The sequence below is a fragment of the Oncorhynchus tshawytscha genome, linkage group LG09 (assembly GCF_018296145.1).
Source record: "Oncorhynchus tshawytscha isolate Ot180627B linkage group LG09, Otsh_v2.0, whole genome shotgun sequence".
NCBI lineage: Eukaryota > Metazoa > Chordata > Actinopteri > Salmoniformes > Salmonidae > Oncorhynchus > Oncorhynchus tshawytscha.
The window spans coordinates 19,561,214-19,579,885 of NC_056437.1; the positions used below are offsets into that span (position 1 = coordinate 19,561,214).

At 41.3% G+C, this 18,672-nt stretch overlaps 2 protein-coding genes and 3 non-coding genes across 5 annotated transcripts in view; all 5 read right to left on the reverse strand.

The window, feature by feature from the left end:
- Window positions 1-5,602: 5,602 nt before the first annotated feature.
- On the reverse strand, window positions 5,603-8,640 carry LOC112257521 (60S ribosomal protein L17). The gene is made up of 7 exons (XM_024431152.2): window positions 8,594-8,640; window positions 8,080-8,129; window positions 7,723-7,763; window positions 7,280-7,414; window positions 6,753-6,851; window positions 6,053-6,244; window positions 5,603-5,682 (listed from the first exon to the last, which is right to left on the reverse strand). Exons 2-7 carry the CDS (start codon window positions 8,117-8,119, stop codon window positions 5,635-5,637), a joined length of 555 nt encoding a protein of 184 aa, XP_024286920.1. The 5' UTR covers window positions 8,120-8,129; window positions 8,594-8,640; the 3' UTR covers window positions 5,603-5,634.
- Window positions 5,773-5,842, reverse strand: LOC112259538. The gene has a single exon (XR_002954887.1). It is a non-coding gene; the product is annotated as a small nucleolar RNA SNORD58 (small nucleolar RNA).
- Window positions 6,948-7,017, reverse strand: LOC112259537. Its single transcript, XR_002954886.1, has one exon. It is a non-coding gene; the product is annotated as a small nucleolar RNA SNORD58 (small nucleolar RNA).
- On the reverse strand, window positions 7,848-7,917 carry LOC112259539. Its single transcript, XR_002954888.1, has one exon. It is a non-coding gene; the product is annotated as a small nucleolar RNA SNORD58 (small nucleolar RNA).
- Window positions 8,641-14,553: 5,913 nt separating the features above from the next.
- The window catches only part of LOC112257522 (malignant fibrous histiocytoma-amplified sequence 1 homolog), a 37,613-nt gene continuing 33,494 nt past the window's right edge, over window positions 14,554-18,672 (reverse strand). Inside the window, exons 2-3 of the mRNA XM_024431153.2 lie at window positions 15,396-15,731; window positions 14,554-15,227 (exon numbers count right to left, since the gene is read on the reverse strand). Of these exons, the coding sequence (XP_024286921.1) occupies window positions 15,601-15,731 (131 nt within the window). The 3' untranslated portion in view covers window positions 14,554-15,227; window positions 15,396-15,600. The remainder of the gene's footprint in view (window positions 15,228-15,395; window positions 15,732-18,672) is intronic.

Here is an 18,672-nt window from a genome sequence, read left to right on the forward strand (position 1 = left end):
ACTAGCTGCTAGCTTGTTTAGCTCCAGCTAAACAAGCTATATCTCACTCTTCATTACTCAATGCCTCGGTTTACCTCCAATGAGGGTAGGCAACAACATCTCCACCCCGCTGATCCTCAACACTGGGGCCCCACAAGGGTGCGTTCTGAGCCCTCTCCTGTACTCCCTGTTCACCCACGACTGCGTGGCCACGCACGCCTCCAACTCAATCATCAAGTTTGCGGACGACACAACAGTGGTAGGCTTGATTACCAACAATGACGAGACGGCCTACAGGGAGGAGGTGAGGGCCCTCGGAGTGTGGTGTCAGGAAAATAACCTCACACTCAACGTCAACAAAACTAAGGAGATGATTGTGGACTTCAGGAAACAGCAGAGGGAACACCCCCTATCCACATCGATGGAACAGTAGTGGAGAGGGTAGCAAGTTTTAAGTTCCTCGGCATACACATCACAGACAAACTGAATTGGTCCACTCACACAGACAGCATCGTGAAGAAGGCGCAGCAGCGCCTCTTCAACCTCAGGAGGCTGAAGAAATTCGGCTTGTCACCAAGAGCACTCACAAACTTCTACAGATGCACAATCGAGAGCATCCTGGCGGGCTGCATCACTGCCTGGTACGGCAACTGCTCCGCCCACAACCGTAAGGCTCTCCAGAGGGTAGTGAGGTCTGCACAACGCATCACCGGGGGGCAAACTACCTGCCCTCCAGGACACCTACACCACCCGATGTTACAGGAAGGCCATAAAGATCATCAAGGGCAACAACCACCCGAGCCACTGCCTGTTCACCCCGCTATCATCCAGAAGGCGAGGTCAGTACAGGTGCATCAAAGCTGGGACCGAGAGACTGAAAAACAGCTTCTATCTCAAGGCCATCAGACTGTTAAACAGCCACCACTAACATTGAGTGGCTGCTGCCAACACACTGACACTGACACTGACTCAACTCCAGCCACTTTAATAATGGGAATTGATGGGAAATGATGTAAAATATATCACTAGCCACTTTAAACAATGCTACCTAATATAATGTTACATACCCTACATTATTCATCTCATATGCATACGTATATACTGTACTCTATATCATCTACTGCATCCTTATGTAATACATGTATCACTAGCCACTTTAACTATGCCACTTTGTTTACATACTCATCTCATATGTATATACTGTACTCGATACCATCTACTGTATCTTGCCTATGCTGCTCTGTACCATCACTCATTCATATATCTTTATGTACATATTCTTTATCCCCTTACACTGTGTATAAGACAGTAGTTTTGAAATTGTTAGTTAGATTACTTGTTGGTTGTTACTGCATTGTCGAAACTAGAAGCACAAGCATTTCGCTACACTCGCATTAACATCTGCTAACCATGTGTATGTGACAAATAAAATTTGATTTGACATCCTACCTTACCTTTGTCTGTACACTATGCCTTGAATCTATGCTATCGTGCCCAGAAACCTGCTCCTTTTACTCTCTGTTCTGAACGTGCTAGACGGCCAGTTCGTATAGTCTTTAGCCGTACCCTTATCCTACTTCTCCTCTGGTGATGTGGAGGTTAATCCAGGTCCTGCAGTGCCTAGCTCCACTCCCACCCGCCAGGTGCTCTCATTTGTTGACTTCTGTAAACGTAAAAGCCTTGGTTTCATGCATGTTAACATTAGAAGCCTACTCCCTAAGTTTGTTTTACTCACTGCTTTAGCACACTCTGCCAACCCAGATATCTTAGCCGTGTCTGAATCTTGGCTTAGGAAAACCACCAAAAACCCTGAAATCTCCATAGCTAACTATAAAGTTTTCCGCCAAGATAGAACTGCCAAAGGGGGCGGTGTTGCAATCTACTGCAAAGATAGAAAGTAATACAGAACTCTGCAGGCTAAGTCTGTACCCAAACAATTTGAGCTTCTACTTCTAAAAATTCACCTTTCCAGAAACAAGTCTCTCACTGTTGCCGCTTGTTATAGACCTCCCTCTGCCCCCAGCTGTGCCCTCGATACCATATGTGAACTGATTGTCCCCCATCTATCTTCTGAGCTCGTGCTACTAGGTGACCTAAACTGGGGCATGCTTAACACCCCGGCCATCCTACAAACTAAGCTTGATGCCCTCAATCTCACACAAATTATCAATGAACCTATCAGGTACAACCCCAAATCAGTAAACACGGGCACCCACATAGATGTCATCCTAACTAATTCACCCTCCAAATACACCTCTGCTGTTTTCAATCAAGATCTCAGAGATCACTGCCTCATTTGCCTGCATTCGTAATGGGTCTGCAACCAAATGACCACCCCTCATCACTGTCAAACGCTCACTGAAACACTTCTGCGAGCAGGCCTTTCTAATCGACCTGGCCGGGGTAACCTGGAATGACATTGACCTCATCCCGTCAGTAGATGATGCCTGGCTATTCTTTAAAAGTGCCTTCCTCACCATCTTAAATAAGCATGACCCTCTCAAAAAATGTAGAACTAGGAATAGATATAGTCTTTGGTTCACGCCAGACCTGTCTGCCCTTGACCAGCACAAAAACATCCTGTGGTGTTCTGCATTAGCATCGAATAGCCCCCGTGATATGCAACTTTTCAGGGAAGTTAGGAACAAATATAAACAGGCAGTTAGAAAATCTAAGGCAAGCTTTTTCAAACAGAAACTCAAAAAAGTTCTGGGACACTGTAAAGTCCATGGAGAATAAGAGCACCTCCTCCCAGCTGCCCACTGCTCTGAGGCTAGGAAACATTGTCACCACCGATAAATCCACTATAATTGAGAATTTTAATAAGCATTTCTCTACGGCTGGCCATGCTTTCCACATGGCTACCCCTACCCCGGTCAACTGCCCGGCACCTTCCACATCAACCCACCAAAGCCCCCACCATTTCTCCTTTACCCAAATCCATATAGCCAATGTTCTGAAAGAGCTGCAAAATCAGCCGGGCTAGACAATCTGGACCCTCTCTTTCTAAAATTATCTGCCGAAATTGTTGCAACCCCTATTACTAGCCTGTTCAACATCTCTTTCGTATCGTCTGAGATTCCCAAAGATTGGAAAGCTGCCGCGGTCATCCCCCTCTTCAAAGGGGGTGACACTCTAGACCCAAACTGCTACAGACCTACAGTGGGGCAAAAAAGTATTTAGTCAGCCACCAATTGTGCAAGTTCTCCCACTTAAAAAGATGAGAGGCCTGTAATTTTCATCATAGGTACACTTCAACTATGACAGACAAAATTAGATTTTTTTTTTTTTTTAAATCACATTGTAGGATTTTTAATGAATTTATTTGCAAATTATGGTGGAAAATAAGTATTTGGTCAATAACAAAAGTTTATCTCAATACTTTGTTATATACCCTTTGTTGGCAATGACAGAGGTCAAATGTTTTCTGTAAGTCTTCACACACTGTTGCTTGTATTTTGGCCCATTCCTCCATGCAGATCTCTTCTAGAGAAGTGATGTTTTGGGGATGTTGCTGGGCAACACAGACTTTCAACTCCCTCCAAAGATTTTCTATGGGGTTGAGATCTGGAGACTGGCTAGGCCACTCCAGGACCTTGAAATGCTTCTTACGAAGCCATTCCGTTGCCCGGGCGGTGTGTTTGGGATCATTGTCATGCTGAAAGACCCAGCCACGTTTCATCTTCAATGCCCTTGCTGATGGTAGGCTTTGTTACTTTGGTCCCAGCTCTCTGCAGGTCATTCACTAGGTCCCCCCGTGTGGTTCTGGGATTTTTGCTCACTGTTCTTGTGAACATTTTGACCCCACAGGGTGAGATCTTGCGTGGAGCCCCAGATTGAGGGAGATTATCAGTGGTCTTGTATGTCTTCCATTTCCTAATAATTGCTCCCACAGTTGATTTCTTCAAACCAAGCTGCTTACCTATTGCAGATTCAGTCTTCCCAGCCTGGTTGCAGGTCTACAATTTTGTTTCTGGTGTCCTTTGACAGCTCTTTGGTCTTGGCCATAGTGGAGTTTGGAGTGTGACTGTTTGAGGTTGTGAACAGGTGTCTTTTATACTGATAAGTTCAAACAGGTGCCATTAATACAGGTAACGAGTGGAGGACAGAGGAGCCTCTTAAAGAAGTTACAGGTCTGTGAGGTGACCAAATACTTATTTTCCATCATAATTTGCAAATAAATTCATAAAAAATCCTACGTCATTTTTTTTCTCATTTTGTCTGTCATAGTTTAAGTGTACCTATGATGAAAATTACAGGCCTCTCATCTTTTTAAGTGGGAGAACTTGCACAATTGGTGGCTGACTAAATACTTTTTTGCCCCACTGTATATCTATCCTACCCTGTCTTTCTAGTCTTCGAAAGCAAAGTTAACAAACAGATTACTGACCAACTCAAATCCCACCATACCTTCTCTGCTAAGCAATCTGGTTTCAGAGCTGGTCATGGGTGCACCTCAGCCACGCTCAAGGTTCTAAACGACATCATAACCGCCATCGATAAGAGACATTACTGTGCAGCCGTATTCGTCGACCTGGCCAAGGCTTTCGGCTCTGTCAATCACAACATTCTTATTGGCAGACTCGACAGCCTTGGTTTCTCAAATGATTGCCTCGCCTGGTTTACCAACTACTTCTCTGATAGAGTTCAGTGTGTCAAATCGGAGGGCCTGTTGTCTTGACCTGTCTCTATGGGTGTGCCACAGGGTTCAATTCTCAGGCCGACTCTCTTTTCTGTATACATCAATGATGTTGCTCTTGCTGCTGGTGATTCTCTGATCCACCTCTACGCAGACACCATTCTTTATACTTCTGGCCCCTCCTTGGACACGGCGTTAACTAACCTCCAGACGTGCTTCAATGCCATTTACAACTCTCCTTCCGTGGCCTCCAACTGCTCTTAAACGCAAGCAAAACTAAATGCATGCTTTTCAATCGATCACTGCCCGCACCTGCTCGCCAGTCCAGAATCACTACTTTGGACGGCTCTGACTTAGAATACGTGGACAACTACAAATACCTGGGTGTCTGGTTAGACTCTAAACTCTCCTTCCAAACTCACATTAAGCATCTCCAATCCAAAATTAAATCTAGAATCGGCTTCCTAAATCGCAACAAAGCATCCTTCACTCATGCTGCCAAACATACCCTCGTAAAACTGACCATCCTACCGATCCTCGACTTGTGATGGCATCTATAAAATAGCCTCCAACACTCTACTCAACAAACTGGATGCAGTCTATCAGTGCCATCAGTTTTGTCACCAAAGCCCCATAAAAAATGTTAACACATCCTGTGTTCCTGAAATATGTGCCATGTTTGTCTTAAGAATAAGACTGCAGTTGTCACTAGTGACAAATACTTGATTTCACCAAGTACATGCTGTGGTTGTTATAGAATTTTACAATGGCTTCATCTCTTATAAGGCTGCAATATTTTCAGTTGTGTGTGTGTGTGTGTGTGTGACAATTCAGCAAGTAACAAACTGCATCGGAACAGCATTGTCCACTTGTCGGTTGGATTGAAACCATTTGCTTTGATATGGAATATTAGATTTTAACATTTTACATGAGCAGTAGGGAATTTCCAAATACACTCATGAAGTAATGAAGCGTGAGACTGTGTTTTGGTAAGAATGGTTCCATTTTATTTACATTTACTCCCGTGCCATGAGTTTCTGCTTCTTCAGCTTCTTCTGAGAAACCTGCAGGACAAAGCATGTCAGACCAACATATACACCATACCAATTCTGATAATACCCACATAAGAACAGAATGAAAAATGTAAATATGTGGTTGCTCAGCCTCGTTCACATTTCTTTTCATGGGTAATCCAAAGGTGTCCTAAGAAAGTCATCATTGCAACCATCTCATACAGGAATGTATAAAAACCATAATGGTAAGGTCTGATAAGACTTCATGATATATGATGCCAGAAGGACAGTAAACCATTTTGTTCCCATCTGCAGAACGGTTCCTTCTAACTACGCTGATTTTACATGAGAAATGTGGAAGAGTAAATATTATGAAAAAGAAACTAAGCAAATTGTGCAAAAGGCTTTGGCGCGTGTGCACCTTTTTCTTAGTGGCGACCTCCTCCTCTGGTTTGGGAACAATCTGCTCCTTCTCTGTGAGGATCATCTCAATGTGGCATGGAGAGCTCATGTAGGGGTTGATGCGACCGTGGGCACGGTATGTGCGTCTGCGCATCTTGGGGGCCTTGTTCACTTGGATGTGCTCGATCACCAGGGAGTCTACATCCAGACCCTGTCAGAATAGAGCAAAGACAAACCGGTCAACAAGTAAATCATCCACTTAGTTGTCAGAAATATACAGTACTTAATGCATACCAAATTAGATTGGTCATACAAGAATCATGACAACTCAATTCCAAGATAATTTTAATTGTTAACAGTCGTTGAAATCATGAAGTGTACATTACACAGCTTGAACACAAATAAAACAAATCCCAAACATGCAGACTTTGCTACAAGTTTGATAGCATCATACTTTCACCCATCTCTCCACTAGGGCTAGGAATTGCCAAGAACTTCACAATACGATATCATCACTATACTTTAGGTGCCGATGCAACATGTATTGCGATTCTATATGTATTAAGATTCAATACTGATTAAATTGAGATTCCATGGTCCAAACACATTGCTCACCATGTCTACAGCAGAAGGACAAGGGAAAGCCATGAAAAAAGTAATACTCTCCACTATAGGCATGGCACAATAAATTTCAGGTCTAGCAAATAACTCAACCTTACCTTAAGCTCAGCGTTGCTCTCAGCGTTCTTCAGCATGTGGAGAAGGAACTCCGCACTCTTCTTGGGCCAGCGTCCCTGTGTCCAGTCAAACTGCTTGGCCTGCAGAAGAAAGGTTTTCAGTTGTGCATACCAGACTGGGCCAGATTAAGTGACCCCATTAGGACAGATTAATGTAGGCATAAATGCAAATGTGTGGTTGCTCAGCCTCATTCATGTTTCTTTTCATGGGTAATCCAAAGGTGTCCTAAGAAAGTCATCACTGCAACCATTTCATTCAGGCACGCATTTAAAAAAAACATGACCAAGTACAAGGTCTGACACATTTTCACAATTTCTGATGCCAGAAATATTGTAAGACATTTTGTACCAGTCTCAAATGCACATTTTAAAAAGCAATTTCGTAACTTAAAATCCCACTACTTTTAAATGGGAAATACAGGAAAGAGTTAACGTTCTCATAAAGATAACAAGCAGTCTCCCCTAAAGCCATTTCAATAGAGGCTAGGTCAACTATAATTGAAGCTCACCTGGGCACACCTGCCAACACCCCCATTGTAGCGGCGGAAGGGAACACACTGATGCTTGACGGTAACATCCTTCAGGTACTTGGTGGCCTTGCGGATGTGCATGCCTTTGATGGCCTGAGCTGTCTCACGGGTGTTCTGATGGAGAAAATGTTTATTTATTTTTATCAATAGTCATTACATATATAAATAACATGTTATAACGTTTGGTCCAAAAGGCATGGATGCAAAATCGCTCAGTTATTTGTTAGATATTGTCACATTTGATTCCAAAGGTCTCCAATGTTATCATCATAGCAAAGCACCACACCTAAATCTGTACCCATTTATGTCTACCAATAAATACCAATTACCACCAAACGTAACTACCACATTGATAGAACTACAGTAGACAACCAGACAGAAATCAACTTCGTGTCACTCAGTTAGAAAAGACAACGCCTTACCTTGAAGTGAACCCGGAGATTAGAGCCCCTCGACTTGCATGCTGTGTGTGGGGGGATCCAGCAATAATTAGTGAGGTCACAAAACAAGTATGGTGAATAAACAATGATAAGTTTATGAACATGCGGTTGCTCAGCCTCATTCATATTTATTTTCATGGGTAATCCAAAGGTGTCCTAAGAAAGTCATCATTACAACCACTGCATATGGGTACGTTTGACTTAATATCATGGGTAATTGCAAGGTCCGTTAAGACTTAACCATGCACGCTGCCAGAGGATAGTAAGTACCTAGCTAGCATTAGCGACCTAGCCAATGAATGAAGCCAGGGAGACAATCACCGCCCGGTAGATACTCACACTTAGTCGGGTTCTCGGGGTCGAGCGAATAGCGGACCATTTTCAGAGATCTGCAAACGATAACATGTTTGTTAGTTTGTAACAGACCGGTGCCCTAATCGGCGAACGTGTCAGTGGGTTGTTTGAGAAAACAAATCCGACATACTGGAGGATGCGCTACGTGTTACTTAGCTAACGTTAGCATAACTAGAACGTTTCTGCTTTAGTTACAACCAAATACGAATAAATCACATAACTACATCAATACGACAATGCATTTTTTATACGGATTCAGTCGTAGGACGCTTTCTTGTTGGTAGCAAAGGTAAAAAATGGCTGTAAACCGGCGTGCTACATGGGGCCAAGAAAATCCCCAATATTATAATATTTTCTTGAAAAGATACAAGCATGAACGCCGACGTTTCTTGGTAGTAGTTGGAATACATGTAAATTAAACATTTAAAGAGTCGGGATGCCGTAGATATTGAAGAGATTAGATGGATTTTCGGACCCATTTGTATGTCTGTTCACTTACTTTCTCAGGCCGCGGAAGGGAAGAGGTAGAAAAGAGCATTCTGGGAGTAGAAGTCGTGAATGTCTTCTCGCGATATTTTATGTCATTTTAACGATTCTTTGGTGTAATTTCTGACAAGCATTTATTCCAATGAAAATAACAATATTAATACTTATTGATGACACACATTTCTCTAACTACCTTAATATGTATCATATAACATCATACATCCTTATGTGCCTGTACTGTTGTTTTGGGGACCACTCATCTCCACCACAAATTATATGGTGTGCTGCAGGTCTTATCACTCAAATGCAGGGGCTAATCATTCAAATGTTTGTCAGCTAAAATAGTCTCTCATTTCCTGGTGCTGCTACCTGGGCAAATATTCAACATGGTACCACCTGTGACATCACTGATCTACAAAAGAGCTCCTTGTTATCAGAGAACTAATGCAGATTGTCAGTTAGATCCATGATCATGTTTTTTTCTGGACTGTCGATCACTTATATGGTATTTATTGGTAGACATGGAGGGCTTCTTTAACGCAAATATCTATCAAGTTTTAACAAATTATACTGTAAATATATAAACAGTACCAGTCAAAAGTTTAGACACCCCTACTCATTCCAGGCTTTTTAAAATTTCTACTATTTTCTACATTGTAGAATAATATATATTTTAAATTTGAGATTCCACAATGGATTTCAATTAATAGGTGTGCCTTATTAAAAGTTCATTTGTGGAATTTCTTTCCTTCTTGATGCATTTGAGCCAATCAATTGGGTTGTGACAAGGTAGGGATGGTATACAAAAGATAGCCCTATTTGGTAAAAGACCAAGTCCATATTATGTCAAAAAACAGCTCAAATAAGCAAAGAGAAACGACAGTCCATCATTACTTTAGAACATGAAAGTCAGTCAATCCGGAACATTCCAATAACTTTGAAAGTTTCTTCAAGTGCAGTCGCAAAAACCATCACGCGCTATGATGAAACTGGCTCTCATGAGGACCGCCACAGCAAAGAAAGACCCAGAGTCATTAGAGTTACCAGAAATTGTAGCCCAAATAAATGCTTCACAGAGTTCAAGTAACATACACATCTCAACATCAACTGTCCAGAGGTGATTGCATGAATCAGGACCTCATGGTCTAATTGCTGCAAAGAAACCACTACCAAAGGACACTGATAAGAAGAAGAGACTTGCTTTTGGCCATTAGACCAGTGGAAATCTGTCCTTTGGTCTGATGAGATTTTTGGTTCCAACCGCTGTGTCTTTGCGAGATGCAGAGTAGGTGAACGGATGATCTCCGGCTGTGTGGTTCCCACTGTGAAGCATGGAGGAGGAGGTGTGGGGGTGCTTTGCTGGTGACACCATTTGTAATTTATTTAGAATTCAAGGCACACTTAACCAGTATGGCTACCAAAACATTCTGCAGTGATACGCCATCCCATCTGGTTTGTGCTTAGTGGGACTATCATTTGTTTTTCAACAGGACAATAACCCAACACACCTCCAGGCTGTGTAAGGGCTATTTGACCAAGAAGGAGAGTGATGGAGTGCTGCATCAGATGACCTGGCCTCCACAATCACCCAACCTCAACCCAACTGAGATGGTTTGGGATGAGTTGGACCGCAGAATGAAGGAAAAGCAGCCAACAAGTGCTCAGGATATGTGGGAACTCCTTCAAGACTATTGGAAAAGCATTCCATGTGAAGCTAGTGTGCAAAGCTGTCATCAAGGAACAGGGTGGCTACTTTGAATAATCTCAAATATAAATATATTTGGATTTGTTTAACACTGTTTTGGTTACTACTGTCACACCCTGATCTGTCTCACCTGTCCTTGTACTTGTCTCCACCCCCCTCTAGGTGTCGCCCATCTTCCCCATTATCCCCTGTGTATTTATACCTGTGTTTTCTGTCTGTCTGTGCCAGTTTGTCTTGTTTGCCAAGTCAACCAGTGTATTTCTCCTAGCGCCTGTTTGTCCCAGTCTCTGTTCTTCTCATCCTCCTGGTTCTGATCCTTGCCTGTCCTGACTCTGTGCCCGCCTGCCTGCCCCTGACCTCGAGTCTGCCTGACCTGGTGGGTCAGAATGCAAAACAGTACAGGACGGCAGGCAGACTCGAGGTCAGGATCAGGTAGAATGGTTTAAAATAAATATCAGAGCTCAAACCATCTGCCTCCCGTGTCTGCATCTGGGTCTCTCCTTGTGTCGTTATAACTACATGATTCCATATGTGTTATTTCATAGTTTGATGTCTTCACTATTGTTCTGCAATGTTTAAAATAGTAAAAATAAAGAAACCCTTGAATGAGTAGGTGTGTACAAACTTTTGACTGGTACTGCATATATATATTTTTGTTACGTGGACAAGTGAAATGCCTTTCATGCAAGCTCCAAACCCAACAATCAATATCAATGAAGCACTAAAACGAATATACGGTAGAACAAAAACAAACAAGAAATTGAAATCAGAAGAACATGAGAATGTAAGAAGCTTTATACAGGGTCAGTTCAAATACCATATTTACAATGTGGAGGGATAGAAGTAGATACTGTATGTACAGTATATTGGTATGGTGACAAGGCATCAGGATATACAATGCCTTCAGAGACTATTCACACCCCTTGACTTTTTCCACATTTGGTTGTGTCTGAATGTATAATTGATTAAATTTAGATTTGATGTCACTGGCCTGCACACAATATGCCAACATAGAAGTGTTTTTAGAAATGTTTACAAATTAATTAAAAATTAAAAGCTGAAATGTGCTGAGTCAATAAGTATTCAACCCCTTTGTTATGGCAAGCCTAAATAAATTCAGGAGTAAAAATTTGCTTAACAAGTCACAATAGGTTGCATGGACACACTCTGTGTGCAATAATAGTGGTTCATATTACTTTTGAATGACTACCTCATCTCTGTAACCCACACATACACTTATCTGTAAGGTTCCTCAGTCAAGCAGTACATTTCAAACACAGATTCAACCACAAAGACCAGGGTGATTTTCCAATGCCTTGCAAAGAAGGGCACCTATTGGTAGATTTTAAAAAACACAACAAAACATACATTGAATATCCCTTTGAGCATGGTGAAGTTATTAATTAGACTTTGGATTCACTACAAAGATACAAGTGTCCATAACTCAGTTGCCGGAGAGGAAGGAAACCACGCATGGATTTCACCATGAGGCCAACGGTGACTTTTAAATTGTTATAGAGTTTAATGGCTGTGATAGGAGAAAACTGAGGATGGATCAAAACATTGTAGTTACTCCACAAAACGAACATAAATGGCAAGAGTGAAAAGAAGGAAGCCTGTACAGAGTAAAAATATTCCAAAACATGCATCCAGTTTTCAACATGGCACTAAAATAAAACTGCAAAAAATGTGGCAAAGAAATTAACTTAATGTCCTGAATACAAAGTGTAATGTTTGGGGCAAATCCAACACAACACCTCACTGAATACCGCTCTTCATATTTTCAAGCATGGTGGTGGCTGCATCATGTTATGGGTATGCTTGTCATCGACACTGACTTTTTTTTAGGATTAAAATAAACAAAATAGAGCTAAGCACATCCAAAATCCTAGAGGAAAACCTGGTTCAGTGTGCTTTCCAACAGACATTGGAAAGTTGAAAAACATTGCCTGGTACGACGAATAACGATTCCTGTTGCAGTCAGGCTGTTCTGGAGGCAAAGGAGGGTCCGACCCGGTGCTAGATGGGTGTACATAATAAACCTACCACTGAGTGTATATCCTGATACCTTGTCACTTTACCCCTGCCTACATATACATATCTACCTCAATTACCACATATCCCTGCACATTGACATGGTATTGGTACTACTTGTATATACTATAGCTTCATTATTGTGTGTTTTGTTTCTCATGCATTTTTATTTGAATTGTATTTAACTCTGCATCGTTGGGAAAGAGTTTGTAAGTAAGCCTTTCACTGTAAGGTCTACACCTGTTTTATTCGGCACATTTGACAAATACAAATTGATTTGATTTAATGTGTAGTTGGCAGAACCAGAGTAAGAACTTCCATTCAAATACAGAGGGTAGAGAAACTAGACTCGACTCTTATCAATATGTAAAATGTGTGACATTTTTTTTTAGAAATGTTATTGGTTGTGATCCTCAATGTCAAGAAATATAAACAGTCATCGAGCAGTATCAAAATATTATTCCCATAAAGGTCATAGAGCCATCATATCTACAGTAGTAGCACAGATAGAACAATGGGACAGATATTTCACCTGATGTATAAATGGGAAGCATCAGCTTGGCGTTACCACGGAGGAAGCCCAGTTGGCTGGCTGTAGGAGAAGATGGAACGAGATGGATTTTGGCCGAAATTCTGGTAATTTTCTCATCGATTAAACATTTAATCTCAATACAGTTTTCTGTTTCCAAAACTAGAATCTCTGACGAAAGTTTCACATTTTTTTGTTGTTTAGGAAGGAAAAAGCTAATTGAATTATTGCACACGCGCAATTCACAGAGTATGCCTTCCCTAACAGACAGGCTGTGGTCAATCTTGGTTTAGTTATAAAAATCTTTGGTAGTAGTGTGTAAAAAAAAGTAGAAATGAAAAAGATGGGTCCTCCCAGGTGGCGCAGTGGTCTAAGGCACTGCATCGCAATGCTAGCTGTGCCACCAGAGATTCTTGGTAGCCGGCAGCGACCGGGAGGTCCATGGCCCAGCGTCGTCCGGGTTAGGGAGGGTTTGGCCGGCAGGGATATCCTTGTCTCGAGTGGCGGGCCAGTCGACCAGGTGTACAGTGTTTCCTCCGACACATTGGTGCGGCTGATGTGCGTTGTGTCAAAAAGCAGTGCAGCTAGGTTGGGTTGTGTTTCGGAGGACACATGGCTCTCGACCTTCGCCTCTCCCGAGTCCGCACGGGAGTTGCAGCAATGAGAAAAGACTGTAACTACTACCAATTGGATACCATGAAATTGGGGACAAAAAAGGTGAAATGAAAAAGACACAACAATATGGTAATATTAAAACCAGTAGTTGGCATACTTGTATGTTGTGCTTTATATGTTGTGTTGGGAGATGGTTTGACCAGCTACATATAAAATTGTATGTACACTCTCACACTGGCCAAGACAGCCATGCACAACGTCGCACTGTAAATAATGTTGAGTGGTGACAACTTGTGTTGATTAACTTGTTTCTTCCATGTTTTAAACATATTGCAGTATCTCCCCATAGCAGTGAAAAAACATCTTGAAATAAATTCCTCTTCCAACATGACCACAAATAGTCTTAGGAAGACTTAAAACTCAACACCTACAGAGGTCTTCTTTTTCTGTTTCCTTTAGAGAACATAATTATATTTTATTTACATACAATGATCATTTTTGAACAAGTCTAATGAGAAACAGAGTACCTTTCTTACTGAAGTTGAAATGGCATATCACATATACATCACACCATGGTTTGGTCAGGATATGTTAAAATGAAATATCTTTTCAAATCCAGCTGAACTGGAATTTCCTTGGCATAAAGGCAGTCCCCTGATCTTACATAATACACTCAACAAAAATATAAAACACATTTTCCATCCACACAAAAAGCTTATTTCTCTCACATTTTGTGCACAAATTTGTTTACATCCCTGTTAGTGAGCATTTCTCCTTTGCCAAAATTAGCCATCCACCTGACAGGAGTGGCATATCAATAAGCTGATTAAACAGCATGATCATTACACAGGTGCATCTTGTGCTGGGGACAATGAAAGGCCACTCTGAAATGTACAATTTTGTCACAAAACACAATGTCACAGATGTCTCAAATTGAGGGAGAATGCAATTTGCATGCTGACTGCAGGAATATCTACCAGATACTGACTGGTTTGAAGATCCATGGCCTTATTTTTTTTTAAAGTTCTGTGATGCATATTTGTATTCCCAGTCATTTGAAATCCATAGATTAGAGCCCAATTCATTTATTTCAATTGACTGATTTCCTTATATGAACTGTAACTAAGTAAAATATTTGAAATTGGTGCATGTTGCATTTATATTTTTGTTCTGTATGTCTGTCATAATATGTAAGACCCAGCATTTACTTCATATGATACAGCTGTCCATTCGCAAAGGCTAAAGCAAATAATAAGGTCTGTACATGGGTAATGTGTGTTCAGGAGTATGTGGTTCATGTATTTGGCTATACAAGACAGTATTTGGTTTACAAACAGCATGATAACGTAGGAGGTTCAGTCAGTTCTCTTTCCTACGTTCATCAATCACAACCTTGACATGTGGACAGGATAAGCAGCATTACTGGAAGTTAGAATGGGTTGCAGTCCAGCCAAGAGGTTTCCAACATTTCATGACACCACTAAGTAGTAAAGAGAGAAACCAGTCCAAATCTTTGCCCACTCATCTCTCTTGTTGTTGAATTGATAGCATGGATAGGTTGATTTCCTGTGTTTGGTCTTGAGTAGGTTGTAGGCAGAGGTTTGGTAGAGTTTTGGAGGGCAGTAGAGAGTAGGACAGTTGGAAAAGACACTGCTTGTTGATGGCTTGTATGGGTCTTAAAAACAACCCAGGTTTGCTCTCAGCCAAAGTTCTTTAATACCTTCTTTGTCATCATGGTGAGGCATGTAGTAACAGCTGGACAACCTATAAAAAATGAAGGAAAAAAAAGGACAATATTAGACACTCTTATAATTAGATACTTTGTCAATTGCATTTAAACAGTAAATAGAAGGCTCTAAGCATCCAACCCTCTAGTTACCAACCTATGACCCTTTTGAGGCCAATCCTGCATTAATATTTCAGGATACTTACAGTTATCTGCTCTGCTCCATCCAGCTGACAGTGCATATCTCTGTGACCTTGCATGGCTATGTGTCCAGGCTGCTGCCTGGGTAGGTTGAGGAGATTCAGAGGGAGAGCTGGGGTGTTGTGTTTAGACTTAGGAGTTGGCTAGAGAGGCAGGCAGTGTGAGGTTACAGTCAGACAGGACAGGACAGTAGAGGCTAGGCAGAAGGGCTCATTTGAGACTGGGGCTGACCACAGTGGGCGTAGGGGGGTAAACCAGTGCCACGTTGACCCGCTCCGAACCATTCTTTGGGCAGATGATCTCAGTCAGCCCCTCGGGGCGCGGCTGACTTAGCAGCTCACCTGAGAGAGCGAGAGCGAGAGAGAGAGGGGTGGTAGAGAAGAGGGTGAGTTAGTTTATACAGTTGAAGTCAGAAGTTTACATACACTTCAGCCAAATATGTTTAAACTCAGTTTTCACAATTCCTGACATTTAATCCTAGTAAAAAATCCCTGTCTTAGGTCAGTTAGTATTGCCACTTTATTTTAAGAATGTGAAATGTCAGAATAATAGAATAAACGATTTCAGCTTTTATTTCTTTCATCACATTCCCAGTGGGTCTGAAGTTTACATGCACTCAATTAGTATTTGGTAGTATTGTCTTTAAATTGTTTAACTTGGGTCAAACGTTTCAGGTAGCCTTCCACAAGCTTCCCACAATAAGTTGGGTGAATTTTGGCCCATTCCTCCTGACAGAGCTGGAGGAAAGGAGTCAGATTTGTAGGCCTCCTTGCTCGCACACGCTTTTTCTGTTCTGCCCACAAATTTTCTATGGGATTGAGGTCAGGGCTTTGTGATGGCCAATCCAATACCTTGACTTTGTTGTCCTTAAAAGTATGCTTGGGGTCATTGTCCATTTGGAAGACCCATTCGCGGCCAAGCTTTAACTTCCTGACTGATGTCTTGAGATGTTGCTCCAATATATCCACATAATGTTCATCCCTCATGATGCAATCTATTTTGTGGAGTGCACCAGTCCCTCCTGCAGCAAGCACCCCCACAACATGATGCTGACACCCCCATGCTTCACAGCTGGCATGGTATTCGTCGGCTTGCAAGCCTCCCCCTTTTCCCTCCAAACATAATGATGGTCATTATGGCCAAACAGTTCTATTTGTTTCATCAGACCAGAGGACATTTCTCCAAAAAGTACGATCTTTGTCCCCATGTGCAGTTGCAAACCGTAGTCTGGCTTTTTTATGGCGGTTTTGGAGCAGTGGCTTCTTCCTTGCTGAGTGGCCTTTCAGATTATGTCCATATAGGACTTGTTTTACTGTAGATATAGATACTTTTGTACCTGTTTCCTCCAGCATCTTCACAAGGTCCTTTGCTGTTGTTCTGGGATTGATTTGCACTTTTCGTACCAAAGTACGTTCATCTCTATGAGAAAGAATGTGTGTCCTTCCTGAGCGGTATGATGGCTGCGTGGTCCCATGGTGTTTATACTTGTGTACTATTGTTTGTAAACATGAACTTGGTACTTTCAGACGTTTGGAAATTGCTCCCAAAGATGAACCAGACTTGTGGAGGTCTACAATTCTTTTTCCTGAGGTCTTGGCTGATTTCTTTTGATTTTCCCATGATGTCAAGCAAAGAGGCACTGAGCTTGAAGTTAGGCCTTGAAATGCATCCACAGGTACACCACCAATTGACTCAAAATATGTCAATTAGCCTATCAGAAGCTTCTAAAGCCATGACATAATTTTCTGGAATTTTCCAAGCTGTTTAAAGGCACAGTCAACTTAGTGTATGTAAACTTCTGACCCACTGGAATTGTGATACAGTGAATTATAAGTGAAATAATCTGTCTGTAAACACTGTTGGAAAAATGACTTGTGTCATGCAGAAAGTAGATGTAGATGACCTAACCGACTTGCCAAGAAATTTGTGGAGTGGTTGAAAAACAAGTTTTAATGACTCCAACCTAAGTGTATGTAAACTTCCGACTTCAACTGTATATAATACTTAATTATCTAATTTACTGAGAGATTATTTATCCAATGATATCAGGATATGGTGGATTTTGTACAGGAGCCCAAGTCAATGTTTTGCCAAGATTGAAAGAGATTTGATCTGTAAAAAAAACCAGTTCTTTATTTGTTCCCTAGATGGCGATTTGACTTCATTACCACTGATTTCCAGAGCCCACTGCAGAGCAAAATGAGCACAGTAACCACATGTTAAATTCCCTAGAGACCACTGGAGTGGAGGACTCCATCATCAGGCTTAATAACTGCAGATCAACTCATATTGAAAGGGTTTGTCATCATCAGCAAAATCACAATGCACTGGCAGGTTGTTGGGAAATGTGTGTGTAAGTGAGAGAAAGAGCCTGTATGTGTGTGTTTGACTGTGAACGTGCATGTGTGTGTTAATTATACAATTTCCTGTACTCAAGACCGTTTCCTGACTACCAGCACAGAACAGGCAGACACCTCAGCAGTAGAGTGACTTCAGAAAGTATTCACACCCCTTTACTTTTTCCAAATTTTGTTGTGTTACAGCCTGAATTTAGTTTTATAAAATCAAGATTGTGTCACTGATCTACACACAATACCCCATAATATTAAAAAGTAATTTTGTTTGTAAAACATTTGACAAATGAATTTTAAAAAATGAAAAAATATGTCTTGAGTCAATTAGTATTCAATCCTTTTGTTATTGCAAGACTAAATAAGTTCAGGAGTAAAAATTTGCTTAACAAATCACATAAGTTGCATGGACTCATTCTGTGTTCAATAATAGAGGTTAACATGATTTTAGAATGACTACCCCATCTCTGTAACCCATACATACAATTATCTCTAATGTCCCTCAATCCCGTAGTCAATTTCAAGCAGGGATTCAAACCACAAAGATTTAGCAGGTGTAAAAAAATGCAATAATAATAATAGTAATAATAATAAGCAGACGCTGATCCCTTTAAGCATGGTAAAGTTATTAATTAGGCCTTGGATGGTGTATCAATACACCCAGTCACTACAAAGATACCACCATCCTTCCTAACTCAGTTTCTGGAGAGGAAGGAAACTGCTCAGGAATTTCACCATGAGGCCAACGGTGATTTTAAAACAGTTAAGAGTTTAATAGTTGTGATATGAGAAAAATGAGAATGGATCAACAACATTGTAGTTACTCCACAATACTAACCTAAATGACAGAATGAAAAAAAGGTCTGTACAGAATTCAAATATTACAAAACATGCATCCTGTTTGAAACAAGTAATACTGCAAAAAGTGTGG